This window comes from Schistocerca piceifrons, chromosome 6 (assembly GCF_021461385.2).
Source record: "Schistocerca piceifrons isolate TAMUIC-IGC-003096 chromosome 6, iqSchPice1.1, whole genome shotgun sequence".
NCBI lineage: Eukaryota > Metazoa > Arthropoda > Insecta > Orthoptera > Acrididae > Schistocerca > Schistocerca piceifrons.
Window position 1 is genome coordinate 382,651,515 of NC_060143.1, and position 25,955 is coordinate 382,677,469.

General features: G+C 43.1%; 1 protein-coding gene across 1 annotated transcript in view; it reads right to left on the bottom strand.

Moving 5' to 3' along the window:
* Positions 1–25,955, bottom strand: part of LOC124802653 (ATP-binding cassette subfamily G member 4-like) — a 404,387-nt gene that overhangs the window by 163,519 nt on the left and 214,913 nt on the right. The window contains exon 3 of the mRNA XM_047263559.1: positions 11,375–11,564. Coding sequence (XP_047119515.1) covers positions 11,375–11,564 — 190 coding nt within the window. The remainder of the gene's footprint in view (positions 1–11,374; positions 11,565–25,955) is intronic.

The window sequence follows — 25,955 nt, forward strand, 5'->3', positions numbered from 1 at the left end:
ACCGCCGAGTATTCTAGAGGCGTCCGCCAATTTGACGTCCTTCACTATCAGGGTGGGACAGAGCACTACCGCTACCCAGAGGTTCATTATCATTAACACTGCTACCAGGAGACGACTGCATCCCTCCGGTGGATGACGGTGTTGCGGAGGAGACGCCTTCTGCGATGAGGGTGTACGGAGTCCTAGTAGGAGGAGGTGGCAGCGGTGCGCCCCTATAGGGGCACCCAGGCTGTGAAGAGGACGCTCATTGTTGATGCTGCTACACGCTGGAGCCTTCACCATCGCGAGCCTCGGGTGAGGGAGATTGTTGCTCACTGTCAGTCAGCTGCTGCTCTAATGCTGCAACAGCGAGATCAAAAATTGCATAAACCCTTGTTACAATTTGAATACTTTACGATACGTTTTCTGAACATGTAAACCAACATACAGAGTTTTGAGGTGTACTTACGTGATGGTAGTGCAACCTCTTCTGCTTGCTGGAGACTTGCAGCTTCCAGCTGACGGTTTAATTAAGTCAGCATTTCGGAAATGAATGCCACAATGGCAAAAAAAAAGAACTTTTATAGCCACTCCTTACGAAAATGTATCACAATCTTAAAAACGTTTGAGTACTTTGCTACGAAATTTTATAACTGTCAATTTCAAAGCATAATTTTTATATAAACACATGGAAATTGCCCTAAGTTTGACCATTTCCCATCACTACAGCTGCTGCCATTGCTACTGGTTGACCGTTTCACATTGTGAGAATAACGCTGACGCAACTAGGCACTGTCAAAGATTGTGTGGGGTTTGTACTATATACCTTCAGACTCCACCTTCTATTTTGCAGAGGACGAATAGGAACTTAGAATGTCATACCAGCAGGTTATAACTTGCGTTCTTTTTCTTCAAACAGGCTGACACAGGCTTGGTGTAGATGATTGAGGAACAGAATTCTGCTGTAAGGGAGAAAAAAAATTCTGGGACAGATAGAGGGAACTGTTTGCTGCCAAGTGGCTGCATGTGGCTGGAAAATTGGACGCAGGTGCCAGCTTTAGAAAAACACTCTTTGTTCACCCTGGGACAAACAGATAGCCTGGCACTTCCGACACCAGCTGTATATCTCGAAATGTATCTTTTTCATTAGGGCACAGCTGTGGCAGGAAGAGGCTAACCTTCGAAAACAAATCTATTGCTCGTGATAAACACCCACTGCCGTGCACCTAGGAAACCGCAGCTCACATTACAAGCATCTGCCAATTTCTCTTTGACTGCTGGCCAGCAGCTGCAGGCCCGCCCCCGCTCCCCTCCTCCTTCCCCCGGCTCCCTCCCACCTCTGTGGTGCTGAACGGTAGCGGATGGTGGGTAGGCGGGTCCAGTGCAAGTGAGACCCCTTGCCTGTCAGTCATGAGCACGCGGCGTGCTGTGTGCAGTATACAATGCGATCGAAAGATGAATAAGTGTACCCTGTCCTATTAAATGCAAATTATGTCCTTTGCAGCGCATAATGCGCCAATTTCCCCTCCTCAGACTTTTTTCGATTTCTACCACCTATCCCCATTTTATAAACAATTTCTATCAACAATATCCATTACCTCTGTATTGACGACTGCATTTTGCAGTGAACATTTGAAATTGCTGCCAATATGTCGGGGAGGGAATGGGGACCCTCGTGCTGTCTGGGGAAAACATGTGACGTAATCTGGGGGTGTGGATGTGGGTGGGGGTGGAGGTAATTAATTGATCAGTTTAATTAATTTGCTTATCAATTTGATACCAAAAGTGTCCTCAGAACCCCCTTACCTTACTACTGATGAGGAGAGGAGAAATCAGTGCAGAAAATGCATTCTGAGACACTTCAACATTGGGAGGTGGTAAAAGCCACAGACATCCCCACACAAACAGCCACAAACCGTGTTGGCTGTGGACAAAATCCAGAACATGCATGCAAACTCTGCTCGATGCTCTGTCATATTCAGCTAGATTCTTAAAGTTTCCCCAATAGCTATGGAAGGTAGGGGGTTTGAAATGCTGGGAGCCAGGTTTTCTGGAAGGCAATGCAGATATCAGGGTAAACACCTCAGAAACATTGTAGTTCAGCCAAGTTCCAGTTCAGGATCACGTTATCAGTAACCTTTTGGAGTGTGAAGAGATCAAGGGGGCAGGTCACGCCATAGAGTCACCTGCTGCCCCTGGCTGTGAGGATAAACTACCAATACACATCGCTTCAGAATCAGGTTGTGTGGGGTGATGCAGTACCACGCCAGCCACCGGCGACTCTACCTTGATTACAGAGGTGGAACATGTGTGGTCTCATGGAATTGGGAATCACCGGAACCACCATCTTGGAGGTCTTCTCTTTGCCCCTCCTCTTCTTGGGAGTCAAAGCTTCCAAAGTGGGTGTAGGAGAAAAATGGGAGGACGTCCACCAACCACCAGAGGAGCAGGTGGTGTTAAGTCAGTCCGAGGGCCTAACATGAAATACACGAAGGACAATGTTACTGTTGCTAGAGACGATGATATACTAGTAGGTGTAGGAAATGTTATCGTCTTATGTATAGCATACAGACTATCATTTTTGTTCTTGGTCTCCTGATATGTGAGTCAGTTAAGAGTCTTGTATTCTTGGCGTTTTCTTTTTGTTTAGGAGACAGTGGAGTGTGCTGAACAGGGGATATGATGCTCCCACACTAGAGACACGTGGAGAGAGGGACACAGGTAAAGTCTGTGTGCAATTGACGTCCACAATTCCTAGATGGCTTTACAATGTGAAGACGTGTGCCTGACACGCATAAGTTTGAAGCACCGAATGGGAGGGGAAAATACAGTTTCACATCGCATCGATACACCATCACTTTTACCTTTTCAGGCAATGAGTCGCCCTCAAAGGTGAACTTGAAAGCCCCAGTACCAGACCTGCTGTACTTTGGTCCTTACTGCACAAAATGCATACCTTGTTACTCCAAACCGGCTCATAAGTTGTAATCAGTTGGTGAAAGGAGGTCGCGGTGGAAAATGTTACCTTGTACTATATAGAAGTAATTATAGGGGGGGGGGGAGGAGAGGAGGGTAATAGTTACATGAAATGGGGTATACCGTTTTAACCAGAACTGAACTATTTTTCATTTTCTAAATCACTTCTACTTCCCAAAACCTGTCCTCAGGGTGTTCAACAAGGAACAGTAGCTTTGTGGTCAGAAAGGAATCTCTGTCAGTTCTGTAGCGAACTAAGTACTGTGGGCAGTATTTCTATCCTTGCCTCGTAGCCCCACGTTCCTTCCACTGCGTAGCCACTGTGTTCATATCTCTATGCGTTGCAGTAATTCTTTCCGTGAGAAGGGACTCTTGGGCTGTACAGCCACGAGTGGAATAAAGTTTCATCTGCTTCATTTGCAAGTCATCTGCCTTGGTGCCACTCATTCTGAATGGGGGCTCTCCTCACGGGTGCCACCCAGCCACAGCAATTGCAAGTGACCAGTTAATTGTTTCCTGGAGATTCTGTGCCCCAGCCACAATGAGAACATACTCCTTCATACACGCTGGGAGTTCCAGCTCAGTCACCACTAATGCAATCCTTATGTAGTCAGGGTGCTACCACCATGCAGGAATTTGACGACACCCCCCCCCCCCCTCCCCCTCCTTAGACATTTGCCCAAAGCGATGTCTGGCGTGGGCGTGTTGGGATTTGGGTGTATTACTTTTGCTGGTAAGGAGTGGTGAAAAGAGAGGAAGGCACAAAAAGTGGGAGGTACTCCTTTCCTGCACGATCCACATTTCTGTAAAATTTGGAAAGGAAATGCTAGCTCAAACACAGCAAGGGGAACACAGAGCGAAGGATGAAAAGTTGTAAAAATTGCATGAAGGAACAGAAACAAGGGCCCAAAATCATAAAAAAAATGCAGGCATGATCAGCACTAAGACCACTGTCCAATGGAAAGACAGGGGAAGGAGAAATGGTAGAAGAATAGACTTTCAGCACAGAAAGGGAAGTAGAACCGCAGGAGCCGGAGTTCAGTGGTGACCTAGCAGGTACAAAAGAGAGGTGAGTCCCACGAGGGAGGGGGGAGGGGATTGCGGGGAGTGTCGTCATCGTTCGGGTTTCACGCTCAGTGGTCACGTTTAGTTCCGTTGCACTCAGACAATTTGAACAGTTTGCTAAAGTGATGAATTTGGAATTATTACGTCGGTTGGTACGGTAATAGTGAATAATGGTTCGGTTTATTCGTAGAAGTTGCGCGTGATTACATATGAATTCATGTTACGAAACGGTATCGTCATTGCCAGTCAGTAGCTTCCGTCGCTGGAATAAATATTTTAACAGTTTTATCAAGGCTACTGTGGACAGATCTAACATGAAAGATTGATTAGGAAAATACAGCGTTGGAAAATTTCGCTGTGAAAGTGCAATATAAGTGTTAACACGAGCATGACTGAGTCTAAATATTGTTATGACGTGTGTTGCGTGCGAAAGCAAATAAACGAAGTAAAATGATCTGTGGCGTTATCCTGTATTTTAATACTTAAAGTTAGGAACTTTATTATCCATAAAATACAGAGCAACGTTTTTGCATTATGCAACACGGTCAGATTCACTTAGCAAGGAAGCGTGTTCTCTTTGTTAACCATTCCCTACGATTGTTAGAATCGATTACTTCCGTTTGCAAAAGATCTCAATTTGGACGATATTAATGCTCAGGTAATGGCACCAACTGTATGTGCGCGGTTCGGGTTTTTGTACAAATACGTGCAAAAAATTCTTTTTTTTAGATTTTGGAAGTGCATCACTTCTATGTTTTAAACACATACGAAATGGTTCTTACTTTGCACTGAGGTTGATAAATGGAAGAGTTCAAAAAGACATTTTTTATCCAATAATCTTTATTGGTTATTGAGAAACATTGGGATAAAGCCGAGTTAAAAAAAAGGGCTCTGAGCACTATGGGACTTAACAGCTGTGGTCATCAGTCCCCTAGAACTTAGAACTACTTAAACCTAACTAACCTAAGGACATCACACACATCCATGCCCGAGGCAGGATTCGAACCTGCGACCGTAGCAGTCGCGCGGTAGCCGAGTTAAATTTAGCACGCAAAAATCATTCTTTCGTGCAGAAACGGTCTGAAGTTAATCAAATAAATAAAAAGTGCCTTCTTAGGATAAAACTTAAAACTTGCTTTAAAAATATGGCTTCATTCGGACATTATGTGCAAAAAACCTACTTTTTGTGACTGTTTACGCGCGCCGCTTCTTGTTTGAAACTTGTGCGAATCGGTTCAAATTTCGTAATAAGGTAGACAAGTGCGTGCAATTGATGGTCGTCCTATTGTTTTGTGAAAGCTTCATCCGTTGCCACGATATAAGCAACATAGTTCGAAAGACAAGTCATCGTCCGCGCCAACAAAAATCTGCATCGTGTGCTAAACTATGGCGGTCTGATATCAATACTATGATGGAGCGGAAATTGGGAACCAGAGTGATAAATGTTAATATCGGTATACAGGGTGGGGAAAAATTGTGGCACGAAATTTTAACCAAATGTTCAAATGTGTGTGAAATCTTATGGGACTTAACTGCTAAGGTCATTAGTCCCTAAGCTTACACACTACTTAACCTAAATTATCCGAAGGACAAACACACACACTCATGCCCGAGGGAGGACTCGAACCTCCGCCGGGACCAGCCGCACAGTCCATGACTGCAGCGCCTTAGACCGTTCGGCTAAGAAATTTTAACCCTGAATAGCTGAAGGCAAAAGGAACCAAAATTACTAATGTTGTACAGGTCGACAACGCACAATTTTAAACTACGGAAACTTGGCACCACGCGCCCCGATTGGTTGCGGGGACCATAGAGCTGCCCGTCAACCGACGAGCGGCAACAGGGCAATCCCACGGCCAAACTGAGCGCGAGGCGCCAAGTTTCCACAGTTTAAAAGTGGTGCGTTGTCGACCTACACCGCAGTTTTCTCCTGGGCAGAGTTAGGGATGTAAAAGAAGGCAATTAGCTTTCCGGTTTTTCAGGCAGCTTCAAAGGCATTCAAATCAAAACATCTTGACTTATTCGCACATTTTTACGAGTATCCCGGCGCAGCGAGCTCTTTTAGCTGCAACGTGTTGACACACCTGCACCTTCAGCTTATTGACTGAACTCCTCGTTCCTTTCCTCAAAATCCGAAGATTTGCCAGCTATAGTAAACAATACACGAGATTATTTGGAAAGTAAGATCCGATCGCTGACGAGTTGGAAACCACAGTGAAAATCAAAGATTTTTTATTTGCAACTATTTCTATACCACCCAGCTACTTTTCTACATAGTCGCCGCTCTGAATTAGACATCTGTCGCAGCATTGTACGAAGTTCCCAATATCATCGTAAGAGACGGCAGCCGCCTGTGCTTTTCGCCACTTCTCTACGCTGGTCTGCAGTTGGTTGTCTGTGTGAAAATGTTGCCTCCATAGCAAGCGGCTCCAATGTGCAGAGCTGAAACTCAGGAGGAGTTAAGTGGGGGCGGTATGGTAGGTGCTTAAATACTTCCTATTGAAAACGCTTCAGGGGCATCCTCACTGCCGGTGTGGTGTACGGTCGAGTATTGTCATGAAGGAAATGCATGACAGGTACGTTGTGTAGGGCTGCATGAAATCAGGCGAAACCTCGCACTGTGTACCCATACTTAGCCTGAGGCACTACTGCTCTAGGCGTATTTACGCGCTCACCGCGAGGTCACAACTGGAAAGAACGACATGACCCACAGGCGTACTAAAGACACTGCCTAACAAATCTATGCAACGCTTAAAAATCTGATTTTCATTGTCGTTCCCATTTCGCGACCTATCGGAACTTACTTTCAGAATTGTCCTTGCACAATATCATAGGGCTGAAGATCATACATGTAATAGCTAAAAAAGTTTTTCTGGGGGTAGATTTGTTCCGGGGGAAATGACATCAAGCATTATGTTACTTTACTTGACACGATTCATTATACAGGGTAAGTCAAAAAGACTTCACGACTTTAGAATGATACAGAAATTTATAGAGATACAGAATCGGTAGATGTGTCATTTGGTTCAAAAGGCTCTGAGCACTATGGGACTTAACTTCTGAGGTCATCAGTCCCCTAGAACTTATAACTACTCAAAGCTAACTAACCTAAGGACATCATACACATCCATGCCCGAGGCAGGATTCGAACCTGCGACTGAAGCGGTCTCGCGGTTCCAGACTGCAGCGCCTGGAACCGCACGGCCACTCCGGCCGGCTGTCATTTGGTAACAAGTGACCTTGGGTCTCACATACAAGTGCGAAGTGTCACTTTGGTTCGATGTGACCACCATATGTGAGAGGCGAACATTCAACCGGTAATCAATTTCTTCCCACACTCGTTGCTGCAGTTCGGGCGTAACTAGTGCAATGGCAGGGTGAGTTCGATTTTTCAGGTCGGCTAAATTGTTTGCTAGAGGAGCAACATACACACGGTCTTTAATGAAACCTCAGAAAAAGAAATCCAGTGATGTCAAATCTGTTGAACGAGGTGGCCATGCGACTGACCCTGCACGGCCAGTCCGCCGACTTGGGAAGCGATTGTCGAGGAAGTCTCTAACTTTCGTGAGGAAATGAGGTGGTGCACAATATTTCTCGTAGTAATCCAAACCATCTTCGTGTGGTCTTCATCGACCTGTGGAATTAAATACAATTCAAACATACCCACGTACACAATTTCAGTGTCAGAAAGAAGAAAGGGCCGTACCCTTTCAATTAGCTAAGAGCATAAAATACATTAACTTTGGGGCTGTCACGAACGTGTTTCAGGGTTGCACATGGATTCTCGCTGTCCATATTCTGCAGGTGTGGATGTTTACCATGCCACTGGCATGAAACTTTGACTCATCGCTGAAGATTATTGTGTTCAAGACTGTCTCGTCGTTCTCTATGCGATTCGGCATTCCCGCTCAGAATTTCCCGCGAGGAACCTTATGTGCATCACTAATGTACCACTGTGAATCTGTATGGTTTCAAGTGTAAACGTCTACTAGTCAAACAGTATTTTGTGGAATGTCAGCCTCGTGAGACACATTTTTGTAGACTGCGGGCAAAGCTGGCCCTAACCTGTTCGACATAATCGCGGCGGCCTGGTGATTTATTATGTCGCACTGCACAACCCATATCAACAAAGTTCTTACGCTAAGAGTAAATTGTAGTCGTGCTTGGAGGTTCTTTAACGTATTTTTTGTGAAATTTCGCCGAGCAGTTGTTGCAGAGTTCGTTTCACGAAACCATAACACACAATGACCACACTCCGCATCACTGAAGGTAGACACTTCGACTGTGCACTACTATAGCGCTCCTGGCAGTGGAAAGGGGTACTGATACACAATGTGAATCAAATTTGAGGTTGTTCGCAACAAAATGACATCTACCGATTCTGTAAATTATCTCAATAAATTTTTATATCCTTTCAAAGTTGTAGAATCATGCTTAACTCACCCTGTATTATTTCACATTGCAGCTAATACTAGTTAGTTAAAAAGGGCGAATATGTCAAGATGTTTTGATTTAAATGTCTGCCCTGGACATATTCGCGTTTTTGTGCTATGATACTATATGAACTATATGAAATAAAATTCTCTTAACTTATGAACGGTTTGCGTTAGAACATTAAAACTGCACGGTTGGCCGCGGGGCCTGATTGGAATTAACATGGACATGCATTGTTTGGTTTAACGACGAAGCCCACTTTCATTTGGATGCAAAATTTGCTCATTTGAGGCACTGAGAACCCACATTTAGCGTTCGAGAAGTCTCAGCGGGTGACTGTGTGGTGTCAAATGATCGGTGCGATATTCCGTGATAGCACAGTGACTCCAAAAGGTAAGTGAATATTTTGGAAGATGATTTCATGCGTATTATCCAAAGTGACCCAGACTTCGACAAGATGTGTTTCATGCAAGACGGAGTCCAACGCCCATCGAAGAAGGCGAGTGTTCGATGTCCTAGAGGAGCACTTCTGGGACAGCATTCTGGTTCTGTGGTGCTCAGAGGCCACTGGCATGGGCCTCGATTGGCCGCCATATTCTCTGGGTCTTCTAACAACCCTACCACAACAAAGGTCAAAATTTAATAATGATTGTGGCGTTGCTCACGCAGCTAAATACTGCATTTTCGGGCAACAACTAAATTATTATGTGGCAGGTGTCATTAGAGCACAGTTAATAAAGTCATTTCATTTAATAATGAATAAACTAGGCACTCATCTTTTCGTGTTTCCCACGCTGGTCGCGTTGTAAAATCATGGCTCAATCGTTGAAAATCTAGGTGGTGATGATTCCAAGCTCGGATACAAAAAGGCCTAGGTTTTATTCTGCTATATTCAAAAATTTTGTAGATGCGCTTCACAAACCATTCTTGAAGATTAAACCTTTCAAAGTTAGCACAGTGGTGATGTAAAAAAATAATCAGCACTCCGAATTTAAGTTACACTTCGTTTTTATTGCTTTTGTTGCAATGGCACGTAACACACAAAGCATCACTTCACAATATAAAACATACTTCGAAAACATCTTCCTCACAGTCACTGTTAAAGTTCACATTTTATAAGCTGACTACAATATGCGTCTTTCCAACATGACATCCAAGACTTGACTTTTTCAAGGTCCGACTCTGTAACAACTGTTTACGCGCCAAAAATCAAGAGTTACAAGTACGTCAAAGATCATAGTGACAAAAGAAAGAATACACATAAGAATAATATCACTGCAACATAAACACATCGATGCATCAAAGTATCTCTACATTAATGAAATCAAATCTGAATGTTGTCTCAGAAATATGTCAACTACTTTACAGAAACACAGTAGAATATTCATGGTATCGAGAGGTTGAGTTGAGGTGCCGTAATGGTTACGTAATTCAAGTACCATTACAATCTGAACACATGCGACTCCTTTTTGTGGGGCTGTATAAAAGATAAGGTGTACAGTAATAACCCGAAAACCATTGCTGAGCTGAAAACAGCGATTCAGGCTGTCGTTGAAAGCATCGATGGCCTGAAACTTCAGCAGTTCATGCTGAATTTCGCTATTCGTCTACGCCACATCATCACCAATGACGGCAGGCATATCGAACATGTCATAAACTAAATTCCAATATCTGTAGTAACGTTTACATGTTGAATAAAGTGTATGCACAACATAGTTTGTAACTCACTTACGTGAGCCATGCTGTGGCTCGCGTTGGTGCTGCTGTAGGTTTCCATCCTCTGTTGGAGGCCAGACTGTATCATTTAGTTGAAATGGTTGCGGTTGTTTGTATTCTACTTGTGTTGACTGGCGCCACTTCGTTTCGCAAGTATTGCCTGTCCGCTAGTGGCAGCAGCAGTGTTATTTATATGTAGTAACTGTGGTCCTATCTTAATGGTGACGTCGTCGTTCTTCCGGGTCGTGTGAGTGAGCAGTTCTGTTGGGGACGCAGGAGGAGCTAGGTCCGCACAGAGCGCTGGGACCACTGGAGGCGCGCATGGACTACCGGGATCGAAGGGCTGTGGTCACGAGGGTGCACGACCTCGTCGAAACCGGATCCTGCAAGTTTTAAGTTGAGTGCATTTCAATTCGAGTAGACAAGCCTCCACCGTTGTGAAATCTGGCGATTCTCCAGTGACTAGGGTTCGTGTTGCTACTCGTAGTAGTGTCGCCAAGGCAAGGAGCAGTGGGTTCCAGTTTTGGCGTATTTTTACATCTTTGCATTTGGTTTATTGGACGTCAGGTAGCCTCACCAAGATTATCATTAGTCACTCGTTAGACTGCCACTAGTCTGAGTTACCATCTTGTGGTCTGAATGAAACACTTGGTTGCCTTTCTCATCGCTCGCCTGGCCTGACCTGCTCACTGGCCGATTCCTGGAGCACCGTCTGTGACTGACCCTTGTGTTTTTTTATTGTGTTATTATTTTATTATTGTATTACCAAGTTACCATCATTTATCTCACCTGTTTGGTGATCAGTTGCTTGTCCCTTTGTTATTATATTTGTTGTTTTATTGTATGTTGTTAATTATTTTAATAATTGCCATTCTTGGCGTTTAAGGTCTTCAGCCGTGAATCAATTATTAAATTATTGCCATTATTTTAATTTCTGTTGATTTTAAATAAATTGTGTGTGAGTAAAAGAAAAGCCAACCAATAGTAACTGATTACGGCCCCGTCCACAATCGTAACCGAATCCTGCCTTCCTTGACTATCAGGTTTCATTACGTTTCCTTTTTCTTCATGTGGTTCAGTAATCGTAATCCTGCAGGAGTATTTTTCATTCTGTAAAAGAATGGAGGTTGGGGCGGGGGGGGGGGGTTGGGGGGGGGGTGATGGTGGGAGGTTTACAGGATGAGTTAGTGAGGAGAATACTTACGACAGCCTTCTTCTGGAACTCTGTGAGCTGCTTGCCCAGCTTGAGCCTGGCGGCAACAACCATGGCTTCCACGAGCGTGAGGTGCGGCTGCAGCAGATCCTCCTGCATGACGTAGCAGGAGAGCCGCCGGAAGCTCGCCAGGTCGCGCGGCTTGCCGTTCACCAGCACCGAGCCCGTCACGCCTCGCAGCCTGGACGACAACAGCAACGACAAACACTTTGCGAGAACCGCATTATCACATACACTAAAGTGATAAAAGTCATGAAACATCGACATGCACATATGCACATGGCGGTAGTATCGCGTACATAAGGTACAGAAGGACAGTGATAAGGCGGATCCGTCATTTGCATTCAGACGATTCATGTTAAAAGCTTACCAATGTGATCATGGTCGCACGGTGGGAGTTAACAAACTCTGACCACGGAATAGTAGTTAGAGCTAAACGCATCCGACATTTCATTTCGCAAATTGTTAGGGAATTCAATATTCCGAGATCCACAGTGCAAGATTGTGACGAGAATACCGCGGAAAACGCAGTGGACGATGGCCTTCACCTAACGACCGAGAGCAGCGGCGTTTTCCTAGAGCTGTCAGTGCTAACAGACAAGCAACAATCGTGAAATAACAGCAGAAATCAATGTGGCACGTACGATGGACGTATCCGTGAGGTCTGTTTGGTGAAATTTGGCGTTAATGGGCTATGGCAGCAGACGACCGACACGAGTGCTTTGATAACTGCACGACATCGCCTGCAGCGCCTCTCTTGGTCTCTTGGTCATATCTGTTGCACCCTGGACGGCCTGGTCAAGTCCCAGCCCCAGCTAGTAGGATCTGATGGTAGGGTTAGAGTGTGGCTTAGACTCCACGAAGCCGTGGATCCAAGTTGTCAACAAGGCACTGTGCAAGCTGGCGGTGGCCCCATAATGACATGAGCTGTGTTCACATGCAGTGGGCTGGGTCCTCTGGATGTTCGGTTACTTTGAGACTATTTGCAGCTATTCGTGGACGTCATGTTCCCAAACAGCGGTCGAAGTCTTATGGGTGACAGTGCTCCATGTCAGCGGCTCACAGTTGTTTGCTGTTGGTTTGAGGAACATTCTGGACAGTTCGAGCGAAGTATCGGGCACACAGATCGCTGACATGAATCCCATCTAACATATATGTGATATAACACATAATCCTGCACTGGCAACGCTTTCGCAGTTATGGACGGCTATAGGGGCAGCATAGTTCAGTGTTTCTGCAAGGAGCTTCCAACTACTTGTTGAGTCCATGCGACGTCGAACTGTTGAACTACGCCGGCGAAAGGAACTTTGACATGATATTAGGAGGCATCCTATGACTTATCACCTCAGCGTACGTTATAACTGACCATATACTCTAGAAATAGTCTTCATTACCCTTCACACGCTTTCACTCATGTGACATAGTTATAATAATAATAAATAATAATAATAATAGCAATAATAACCGTAATAATAAATTAGTAAAGCAGCAGAGAAAACTTTAGGACTGGCCAAAGATAAAAAGAAAACGTAGTGGAACGAAGAGTATGAAGAGCTGAAAATAGAGATTTTCAAAAAACAAGAACATACAGAAAAATTAAGACAATAAAGAAAAGAAACATCAAAAGTAATCCGGAAAACAAAAAGAACCTTCAAACTACCTCAGCTTACGGAAATACAAGACAATTTTATCAAAAAGTTTTTGTCACTCTTTTAAACAACTATTTAAATGGTATTCACAAAGAAAGTATTGGTTTCGAAGGTGAAAACGGCAAAACAGAATTAAATAACAAATTTGTGAAATACTACGAAAAATATTTTGAAAGCCTCTTAAACTATCCAACAGTTAAACTGGAATTTGCACAAAATCTGGAGGAAGATTTAAAGCCATCAAATCACTCAAAGCCGCGCGGGGTAGCCGCGCGGTCTGGGGCGTCTTGCACGGTCCGCGCGGCTCCCCTCCCCCTTGGAGGTTCGAGTCTTTCCTCGGGCATGGGTGTGTGTGTTGTCCATAGTGTAAGTTAGTTTAAGTTAGATTAAATAGTGTGTAAGCTTAGCGACCGATGACCTCAGCCGTTTGGTCCGTAAGACCTTATTACAAACCACTAAATCACTCAAAAACAACAGATAAAGCGGTTAAGACTCCATTACTGCATAATTGTCGAAACGGACAGAACGTACTGCCTTTTTTAGAACATTTGGAAAAGTGACATGATTGCAGAAGAGTGGAAAATAGCAGTAACCCATCGACCACACAAAAAGAGAGAAAAGCAAAAGTCTAGATCTACATATATACTCCGCTAGCCACCAAGCGGTGTGTGGCGGAGGGCCCATATCGCGCACATCCTAATACAATGCTCAATCCTTGTTTGATTGACAGCTTTACCCAGACTATTTCACAGTCCGACGCAATATCGATCTCAACTGCGTTTAAACAGCATTTAACTGCAATGAACACACCACCTCCCATAGAATCAGTCCCATCCTTCCTAAACATTGTCCAATCAGAGTTCAAAATTCCACTGCTTTTTATGTCTGGTTTCAACCAGCTTTCGGTACCAAATACAATATTGGCATTGCTACTGTTTATTTCGGAGATTAAAACGGACTTCGACAATTTACTAACATGAGATTAAGCATATTCAAATCTTTTGGAATGACCTGTTTATCAGAACTAACAATTTTTACAGTTGACACACCCACATCAGTGTCATGAACTGGTAATTTTTCGGGCCAGCGGTTTGTTTACCATGGGGAGGAACCTAATCTAAAAATCCCCATGTGCACGCCACAAGTACTGTGCTACCCATGTAGCTGCTTCCTGTGTGTAGTGCACCCCTGATCTATCGAGGGGCGTCCTACAAACTTCCACCCCATAGCGTAGGTCGAGGAATCTACAGCCATTTTCGTAACAGAGTCGACGTGGCCTCTGGTTTAGATTCTGCACTCGACTCCAAACCAGAAGACCCTGGTCCACCCTGGGTACGACATTTATACAAGAGTATCACTTCTACCAATGACACACAAAATACACTGATCAGCCAGAACATTATGACAACAGACCTACTATCGATATAAATCCGTCTAGACGATAGTAGCGGCAAGGTGCTTGCAGTATCAGTGAGCGTGATTTCCTTGTGTGGATTGAGCAAAGCGCGAGATCTATCTCAGTTTGACCGAGGGCAGATTGTGATGGCCAGGAGGCTCGGCACGAGCATTTCGGAAACTGCACGCGACTTGTCGGGTGTTCGAGGAGCGCAGTGGTAAGTGTCTTCAGCACGTGCCGAAACCAAGGTGAAACCACGTCCAGACGTCTTTGGCTTGGGCGGCCACCCCTCATTAAAGATCAGACGTCGTAGGCTGGGCAGACTGGTAAAACAGGACAGGCGGCGAACTGTGGCGGAACTAACGTCAGGCTATAATGCTAGGCTGAGTTCAAGTGTGTCTGAACACACAGTGCACCGAACACTTTAAGATAGGCCTCCGCAGCCAATGTTAACTCCAAATCAGCAACTGCGATTGAAACTGGCAAGCGACCATCGGCACTGGACGTTGGCGCAGTTGTGTAGCGTTGCATGGTCTGATGAATCGCGATACCTTCTTCATCATGCTGATGGGAGCGCGCGAATCCGCCGTCTTCCAGGGTAACAGCTCTTTGGAACCTGTACTGGAGGACGGAGGCAAGCTGGCGTCAGCTCCATTATGCTGCGGATAACATTCACATGGCCATCCATGGATCCACTGGAGCTAGTGCAAGGCACCATGAAGGCCAAGGAGTACCGTACACTGTTTGGACCACATACACGCTTGCATGAAGATCATGTCTCCTTGAGGCAGTGGCATTTTTTCAGCAATATAATGAGCCTTGTCACAAGGTCATGAGTGTGACGGAATGGTTCGATGAACACAGTGGCTAGTTCCAGTTGATGCACTGGGCCTCCACCTCGCCAGATCCGAACGCGATCGAACTCATCTGGTATGTGATTCATGATGCCAACTCCCTCCAGTGACTTACCAAGGCCTCACTGGTTCCATGCCACGCCGCGTCGCCGCTTTTATCCGTGTCAAAGGTGGACATACCGTCTATTAGGTAGGTGGTCGTAATGTTCTGGCTGATCAGTGTAATATCAGAAATTCTCCTGGACAGAGCTGTAGACACTTTAGACAAACAACTGGGAGAACAGAATGATGGTTTTCGAAAGGAAAGGTCCTGAAAAAAAAACAAATTTTTTAACTTGATCAATAATTCGCCACAGACTGTTAAGCAACAAACCTATAGTAGTATCATTTATTCATTTTAAGAAAGCATTTGATTCGGTAGATATGAAATCGTTAGGGAATTGAGTGTTAAAACAAAATAAGCGAACATTATTTGTTAAACTCTAAAGATAAATTTGTGGGAGGAGTAACTCACTGATGTGAAATAAAAACTGGTGTTACAAGGGTATAGTTTATCACCTTTAATATTTAACTGCGTTGAAGAAAAAAGAAATGTAAGTATCTGGAATTTTGAGGTAAAAAAAGTCACGAAACGGAACCAATAACCCTGAGAAGGTTCAAATGGCTCTGAGCACTATGGGACTTAACATCTATGGTCATCAGTCCCCTAGAACTTAGAACTACTTAAACCTAACTAACCTAAGGACATCACACACATCCATGCCCGAGGCAGGATTCGAACCTGCGACCGTAGCAGTCGCGCGGCTCCGGACTGAGCGCCTAGAACCGCTAGACCACCGCGGCCGGCCCTTAGAACGAAAACAAATAGAACTGAGGTAAACTGCCTGATTTTTCAATACTTTCAGAAAATCTACCAGACACAGTTATTAAATAAATCTTCTGGGAGAAACATATAATGGAGCTGGTCTCAAAATTTCGGTTGAAAAATGAATATTCATGACAAATATAAAAAAGGACCAAAATTCATATAAACACAAACAGGTGAAATAGAGCGAGTCAGAAAATTCAAATATCTTGGAGAAACCATACAATAGAATGGACGAGAAAAATTAGCAGAAGATGCAAGAGTTAACAAAAGGAAGAGAGCGGAAGGACTGACAAAGCATATCTACAGCTAGAAACGCACATCTAGAAAAACTGAACTAAAACACTACACTGCAGTGGTACGACCAGAATGCTTTATGTGGATGTGAATGCCTCACGATGAATTACAATCTGGACAGAAGACAGCTATCTCAAACAAGGGTTGTTCGGAAAATAATGGGAGTAATACAAATTACAGATGGCTGGAGAAAGATGAGTATTGAGGAGATCTACAAAAACAATCGGAAAACACCAGGAGTAATGGCTAAACTAAGTTTAATCTTTTTTGTCACCTCCACCGAATGAATAAGAAAAGGCTAACGAAACAAATATTTTTGCATTTCTGACAGAAGAACTCAACAATAGCATTGACTACACAAGTAAGAAAAGAGCTGGGAATAAACACCAAAGAATCGGAAATAGTAGACAGAAACCCTTATAAGAATAAAATTCAGAATGCTTTCAATGCAGAAGAAACCAGATGTCTCTAACCACATGGGCAGAGGAAAGGAGAAGACCTCAGGAGGGAGGGGGGGGGGGGGGTGAGGAAATGAGGGACTACTGGGAAAATAGGAAACAACAACAAAAAAGAAGAGCAACTGAAGTTCTTACATCATCATAGTCGGTCGTTACAGAAATTAATAATAATAACAGTCAGTGCATATTGCTCAAAGGCCTGGTGTAACTGTCTTAATTGTACGCCACTTTGGCGATTTTTGTATCCCTAACCTACTCCAATTATCCAACGAGGGAATGGGGACTTAAGTTTAGCGTAAAATCCAAGTTACTTGTCCCTGACGACTCCTCATATCGTTGTGAGGTGAAGAGTAGATTTAAGACAACTGCAAATTTCCGCGCTCTGGCAAGGATTAGACTCCAGGACCCCTCTGTTTCTAGCCCGTTTCTACTTAATACGAGAGTTATTTTTTTCCAGCCTCCGATTCGTCGCAAAATTAAAATCAGAGTGAAAAATTTGGTGAAGCGTTGCGCAGATGTGTTGTGCAATTTGTCTAGTAGCCCATCTATCTTTCCACGTCGCAATTTCCGGTTCATAGTGAGCAGTGAACACTTTTAGATGTCTACAAAATAGTGTCTCCCACCAAGTGGGAACTCCTGCTGAGAGGTTTCGACTGATTTCAAGTAGCACACACAACGTAACCGTCATGCCTTTCCTTGTTCATGACAACTTTCGGCCGGACAGTGCCGGTGCAAAGAAGGAGCTCCTCCACCGTTTTCGATGGGAGTGTTAGATCACCCACAATGCAGCCCAGATTTGGCTTAATCTGATTTTCAGCTCTTCGCTCACATGAACCGCTGGCTACGAGGGTAGTAGTTTGGAACAGACAACATGCGGCGTAGAGAACTGGTGGATATCATAGGCAGGCAGCTGCCTTCTGTAACGAGGGTATTGGGAAGTTGGCATAACACTATGACAGATGTCTAAGTCGGAGCAGCGACTATGTAGAGACGTAGAAAGTGTAGCTAAATGTTGTACGTAAAACATTTTTTATTCTCACAGTTTCCATTTCGCGACCGGTCGGAGGTTGGGGAAAAAAATAGCTCTCGTTCTGGGAGTGTGTCGCCGAAACATTGACTCCACAAGTCACCGAAAGGACACGACAGACCTCCTTTTTATTTTAATATTTATTTATTTGTTTACTCCCATTCTAAGGGACGGTATGAGAAAGCTGTAAGGTCGTGTAACAAGTCGCTATATATCCTAGGACGAGTTGAGGAATTCTTGAGCTGACTGGATGAAAAGCTGTGTTTAGGTCACAGACGCACTTATTAGGCGAAGGTGCTGATACTGGGGGTTTCCAATGACTAGATTCTCTCTATGATTTGTGGTTCTAAAAAGTGTAGAGGTGGCGACAGTAATTTGTCCTGTGGAATCAAAACGGTATCCTTTATCAGTTCTCTTACACATGATGGCGGGATTGAGTCAGAGGTTCCTAAATGTGGTATAATGTGTTTATATACTTACGGTACTTCAGTTTTCTCACTGAGAAAGAACCACGTAGACAAGTGAATTTTCTCAGATAATTTACGTACTTAATTATTTATTAATTTATTTATTTCCCAACCAGTCTGTAATGGTTTTACTAAAACCGGAATGCGGAAAATCAAAGCATATTTATGATTAAAAACAGTTTCTTTCTTTCTTCCTGCTGTTTTCGTCATACACGTCATACAGACGCTCCAGAGCACTCACGTAGTATTCGTCGAATATACACGGCGCAGTCACTCTAATGTGACCGCCGCGTGCATTCGACTTCAACGTGCAATGACTCACGTCTTTACGTTTTCAACTTTGACCGTATTTTAGCGATGTCTTCCGCATGCACCATCCTCAAAATACGTGCTACAATATTTGAACCATACAACTTACATATCCATTGAAAATGGAATGCTTCACAAATCTTGTATGAATTTCCAACTGCTCTATTTTTGCATTAGTCTTCTGACTGGTTATATGTGGCATGTCATACACCCTATGCTGTAGTTTTTGCTCAGTATTGACCCCTTTAGTACCACACAAGCTATTCCTTGATGTATTAATACATGTCCTACTATCCTGTCCCTTCTTCTAGTCAGTGTTTCCGTATATTCCTTTCCTTGACTGTGGGGAGGACTATCTTAATCGCTTCGACATTCTTTTTTACCGTATTCCCACAGTCCATGATTCATTTTCATACAATTCTGTGTTCCACTATCTTAAAAGAAATGTGTTCATGACTTTAAGGCGTATATTTGGTACTGGTAGACTTCTTTTGGTCAGGAATGCCCTATTTCCTTGTCCTACTCTATTTCTTATATCATCCTTGCTTCGTCTGTCATACAGTATTTTTTTTCCAATTAGTATAATTCTTTCGCTCCACGTACTACCAAATTTTGATTTAAAGTTTACCGCTAAACTCATTTTTTTCTTCTCTCATTACTTTCATCTATCTTCTGTTTATGTTGTATGCTCGTCAGACTGTTCATCCCTTCTACATGTCCAGTAATTCCTGACTTTCACTGAGGGTACCACTGTTATCCTTTTAGCCAGAACTTTACTCCCACTCCTGATCCTTTTGTGCTACTTCCGTCATTGCTTCTTCTACGTATAGGGCGAACTGTAGGGGAGAAATACTGCATCCCTGCCTTATGCCTTTTTTAGCTCAGTACTTCTTTCTAGAACCTCTATTTTTATGAATCCCTCATTATTCTTGTACACATCTTCCTTCACATTAGGACTAAATTTTCCAAAATATAGAATTTCACGAGTGCATGATAACTTATTTCATCCATTTTAACGCAGAAGTGCGACGAATGCAAAAAAACTAAATTTGATTGATATCAATGCTACTTCTGTCGTAGACTTACCACTGGGCCTAGTACAATGATTTATTTTCTGTGAATGTTTCCATAAGTAGGCTTGATTATGTTATTATTGTCCAAATACACACAAATTGTGTGGATCAGCTTTCATTGCTTGGAAGTGTATCTTCTGACTATTCGTTTGTAAAGACTGCGTATTACAATTTCTAAGACTTTCCCGGCGATTTGTTGTCATCTCGTAGAATCGGGTGTACTGCAGGTGGGGTCCGCGTCTTGCCAACACGATATTTCGACGTCGTAACTCGGCGTCTTCATCAGGTGTTCCATGAGAGTCTCAGGGAACACCTGACGAAGACGCCGAGTTACGACGTCGAAATATCGTGTTGGCAAGACGCGGACCACCTGCAGTACACCAGATTCTACGAGACTGTATTACGTTGCACTGGTATGCCGGTCGGTGTAAAAGTAGAAAGCGTCGTGCGAACCGCCAGCGCGAGTGATACTGTAGCTCAGGTGTCCCAGTTACACTTCACAAAACGCTACTTGCATACTAGACTAACTAGTTTGAGCGTCGGAGGCCCCTGCTCAGTATGTGTAGCGTAGGGCAGTAGGGCAGTAAAGGTAACGATGAAGTTCTTATCATATGTCGAAATTTGTTTTGCCCAACTTAGAACAGATAATGAAGGAAGTTTCAAGAAAGATATAGTAGCAAGAATAGCACAAGGAAAAAGCTTTTTTTCTTTATTTTCTTTTCTTCTTTTACACAGAGAAACATCTGCCAACATTATAATATCGAACTTCAGACCGAAAAAAAAATTGGTGAAATGCTATGTTTCGAGTGCAGATCTACATAGACGCCATAAGCTGATAACAAGGAAGAAAAAAAATTTAACTATTAGAAGAACTGGAGAGCTGTGGGCGGGTGCCATCGAGGATATTGTCTTACTGAGAAGACTTTAGAGGGAACCTTTGCTTTTGTGTCCAAGCTTTTTTCAATGTAGTACTTCTCCATGGTCACACCACAGGCGGATGTGAAACAGGTGGGCTGTAGAAGCATAAACACTCTTTGCTGCTACAGATGACGTCTCTGATGGTTTCACCCTGTACACAAGAGCAAAAATTACGGCCGCATTGTACTCCAAGGGGTAAGATCACATTCAATGGTGTTGCCAGCCCACGATGTGCATAGAGAATGGTTGAAGTGTTAGAGAGATGCGAGCAGTATCGAAGAGTGTCAAGAACGTTTTTCTTTTGCTTATCGCAGTGCAAATTGTAGTTTTAGACCGCTAAATGTGTGGGTATTAACGGCCCAAGGAAAATGTTGGCTACATTGTCGCCCTTAATGCCCTCATCTGCCCCCTTCCTCTCGACCCCCCCCCCCCCCCCACCTCCGGTTCGTTTCTAAGCGGCGGGGTGTCTGAAGTGTTTTCCATCGACCACTCATAAGGATTTCAAAGCTGGACATTGCAGTTATGACCTCCATTGCAGAGGCGTCAAAAGGATGGGTGAAATGTAAGTAAGACGGATTGTGACGGCCTTTCCATCTTATGAAACACCCACGGTGGCGTTGGGCAAAATTGTGGTGCAATATGGTGCCGTGAACCGAAAGCTGCGTCTGTTGTGTCCCAGATGAGGCTCGAGGGCTGTAAGTGCAGTTCTCGTTATAAAACAAATCTTGTAAGACAAGATGAGCGCTACAATGCTCGTTCTTTTCTCTGAATGATCATTGAGTTTGGCCGCTTTACGCAACGAAAACACCGCCACAATGAGAACAATAGCTTATATTTGTTATTGTGGATTGGCTAAGCATGGAAAAGTCTAAAAAAATTTCAGGCAGCTGTCAACAGCATCCATATATTTGGCATCCATGTATTTGGAGAATACATTTATTCACTACCGGTTTCGATCATGTATCATCTTTACAACATTAGCACAAAAACGGAAACGAAGTGAAAACTTTGGATCCCAAAACACACATTTTCTTGAGAATTATTCGTCGGAAAAATTGAGTGTACTTGCGAAAAATATCTATTGCAATAACTTCACGTGGCACACATGCTATTTAACCAGGAAAGTATACGCCACTGATTCGCTGAAGGCGTAAGAGAATTAATACTTAGCGCCATAATACAGGCTCAACCACGCAGAAAACAAAGCTGAAAACTTGTAAAAGCAGTACGCGCACAATACCATTGCTGAGGTACAGCAACACCCAATAGGTTTACTCACAAGAGTTGATCAGAGAAGCTACAAACTAAAGTCAAAGAACAAGTTACAAAATAAATGTGTACTATAGTACAGTCACAGAGAGAAACACATTCTCTTAAATTACAATAAAAGATATACGACAAAAGAAGATGCAGTTGTATATGACTTTTTTGTTTCATACAGTACTGTGCGATATAACAGTCACATGATAGTACAATGTCACATAACAACAACAAACCAACTATTGGGGAGAGAACTACAACACAAGAAAAATATACATAGGCATGTAATGTTGAAACATTATAAGAGGTCAATACCACTAAAAACAAAGTGCTTACAAACAAAATAATGGCCAAAACAGTTCCAACATCAAGCCAATATCAGAATTTCGAAGATGCTTGTAGTGTAAGCAATTGAGATATCAAAGCCAAAATGACTTCTAATGTCATACAAAAAAGTTAATTATTCATTTCAACATATGTGACCCTACTAACCAATTTTGCCGAAATGATTTACCGTTAATCTGAACCTTGCATATACCCAAAACATCTTATATAATCCAACAGCATCAATATGAAAAATGTAACAGTGAATTTAACGATCCGAAAATATGCACACATCTGTAATCATAACAAAATCATACTAGCTGTGAAATTATTCGTACATAACAGTGTAAGAATTTTAAAAGAGGAGAGGACAGATGTGGGTAATGTAAGCTCTATGCCTCCATGGCCTACCCAACGGTGTATACATTATTTAACATTTGTACCTTGCGTGCGGACCCATTACAGTATTAGGTCCCTAATGACAATGCAAGATACATATTAAAAATAGCTAAAAATGTTCCTGAATCATGAAACTGAAAGTTTTTGTAAGAGGCATGTGGATGAGTGAGTAATATAAAATCTTCGTAACCAGGGCATAACCAATGATGTATATATTATTAATCAATGAAATTTAGTAGCTCAGCCTGAACAAGGTGTAGTAAACGAATTCTGTCATTTAAGTAGACACAAATTTAATATAAAATTAAAAGTAGGAGTCAAACATCAATAATTACTTCTGTAAAAGGGGTAGGAGAAGGGGGAATAATACAAGTGGCAATGTGGCTATGTTCAAATTATAGCTAAGCAGAAGGTGCTGTAAGCAGCAGACAATGATGTGACAAGGTGTGGGTCATCTCATAAATTTCTTAAAAATATTAAGTAACATGTGAATATAAATGTATAAATTTAACAAAGTTAGTAGGGGGGATTGGTAGGGTACGAGAAGTTAAGTACACACCAAGAAGCTATGGTATAGCCGTATTAAGTAAGATATATACATAGTACGTTTTTGTCTGATATGTATAATATTGCCACTGATACACCATAGAAAACGATACCTGTTGATCCATCGTGGGTACAGGGCCGCTACTAGTAATATATTTACCAAAGAAAACCGCCAAACAGCCGTACTCTTCCGGAAGTTAGTTTATTTAAACAACCAGTTTACACGTCTCATTAATGTCATCTTCAGGTGCCTATGTACTCCATATAGAGACAATCAGATACATCGATACTTGTATAACTGGGGCAATCAATATCTGGATTCCATGAATTAGTTTTTGGAGTTGTTGTCGCGCATTCGAAGTAAACACTCCAAATATGAATTCCTGGAATCAAGATTTTGGTTGCTCCAGTTATTCAAGTAACGATATATCTGATTTACATTTCTACAAATCAGGTGCACCGGTCAGCACCAGGGAACAGGCAGAGGCGACTTGCTTTCAACTACAGCCTGGAGACGAATACCCAAATCTGATGTTCACAGCCCTCCACTTTCGCGTTCAAAAAAAGAAACTTTACATGGAGGGATGACTCAGTGCTGTTTCCAACGTGATGGAAATAGAACATCTCTTATTTCACAAACAAACAAGGTAATGCAGCAGAAATTTTCCACTCTCGGTGTAAACAACACACATTAATAAACATGCTGTTGGTACAGGCGAGGTGCAGTGTTTCCTCGATTGGTCAGGTGACTCAAATCGATTGGATGGCCAAAATTTTGAACCTAAAGCAATCGTTCTTACAATGGTTGGGCGGTGGAAAGGTTTCTCAGCCTTTGATGTTTGTGCAGAAAAGGCAAAAATGTTGAACTCTATTATTTCCTACGGACCATAGCAAGACTAGGGTGCCAGTTCTGTCAACAATAGCACAAAGCTGGCAGCCGTGCCACTTCTGCGAAGGTTGCCTGTCCCCTGAGAAGGTATGCCTTTTCTATTGAGATTCACTGACTGCCTTCTGCCGACATCAGGACCTTGCAACCGCACGCACAATGCACCGTTCCAGCGCCAAAAACGCAAAGCTTTTCTCCCGAGCACACAGATCCAGTACTCAAAAACAGAATTAGTAAATATTAGCAGAGAATAAAAAAATATCGTAACGATGTCTGACAGCAATGTCACAAGGTACAAACAGATTCTTCATAATCAGGGACATGAAATTATGAACAGCGCTTTGACATTTTTGTTGGAAGAAGCAAACTAGGAAGCGAAAATCTAATTGAAACTGTGTTTGACAAACTTGCAATAACTGCTAGCTAATTCAAACTCTCAATAAAGAGAATGAAGAAGGAGCTGAAAGTACTTTAGAACACCTCATCACTTTGGAGAGACATGAAAGAAGGAGAAAATATTATTTTCATTTAATATTGACAAACAGAATGTCAGGTTGCCGGGCCGCAATTTCTGCATGGGGCTTTATCTTTATTTTACGTTGTTAGTATCGTACTAAGCTATGTTGTCTGCAACCCTCCATTCTTTACCTCTTTGTTGTTGTACGTGGTTTTTTTCTAGCAACACATCGTCATGCTTGTTTTGATATGGTTGAGCTCTTGTTTATGCGACTAATTCTTTTTCGGTACCAGAAACTGATTAATGGTTGTGATAAGTTAATCCGTTAATATAATCATTTGCAGACTCACTAGCAGTAGCTTACAAGTTATGCGAAATACAAGTTTGTGTATATACTTCAGCTGTCAAACTTCACCTCCCCTACCACACGCAGCCATGAGCCAAATTACGCCTATTCTTTCTGCACTCTGCAGCCATTAAAAAGCTCCAGAAGGAGGCTGGCCCTACACCACAAAGTGCTGTGTGCCTTCCTCAAGAGCGGAACATGAACATGGAAGTGGTATACGACACATACAGTACATCTACATCTGTAATCTGCAAGATACTTTTTGGTGTGTGGTGGAGGGTACTGTATACCTGATCAACACCTATTCCCAATTCCTACAAAGACAGACAATATCCCTGAAACTCCCTGGCAGATTAAAACTGTGTGCTGGACCGAGATTCGAACACGGGACGTTTGCCTTTCACGGACAAGTGTTCTAGCATCTGAGCTACTCAAGCACGGCTCACAACCCGTCCTCACTGCTTCAATTCTGCCAGTACCTCGTCTCCTACCTTCCAAACTTCAAACAAGCTCTTCTGCGAACCTTTCAGAACTAGCACTCCTGGAAGAAAGTATATTGCGGAGACATGGATTAGCCACATCCAGGGGAATGTTTCCAGAATGAGATTTTCACTGTGCAGCGGAGTGTGCTCTGATATGTAGCTTCCTGGTAGATTAAAACTGGTTTGGAAGGTAGGAGACGAGGCACTGGCAGAATTGAAGCTGTGAGGACTGGCCGTGGGTCGTGCTTACTTGGGTAGCTCAGTCTGTAGAGCACTTTCCCGCGAATGGCAAAGGTCTCGCGTTCGAATCTCGGTGTAGCACACAGTTTTAATCAACCAGAAAGTTTCATATCAGCGCACACTCCGTTGCAGAGTGAAAATCTCACTCTGGAGACAATATCCCTCTCTATGCTGCACATCCGAAGAACGGTAACAGTTGGCACAAGACATGTGATGGCATGATGACATTACACTTAGTTTTATGCAACAGAGCGATTTTTGTAGATGCTGTTGAACACTGCCATTTTATGCTGTAAGACTGTTGATGTGTGTGTGTGTG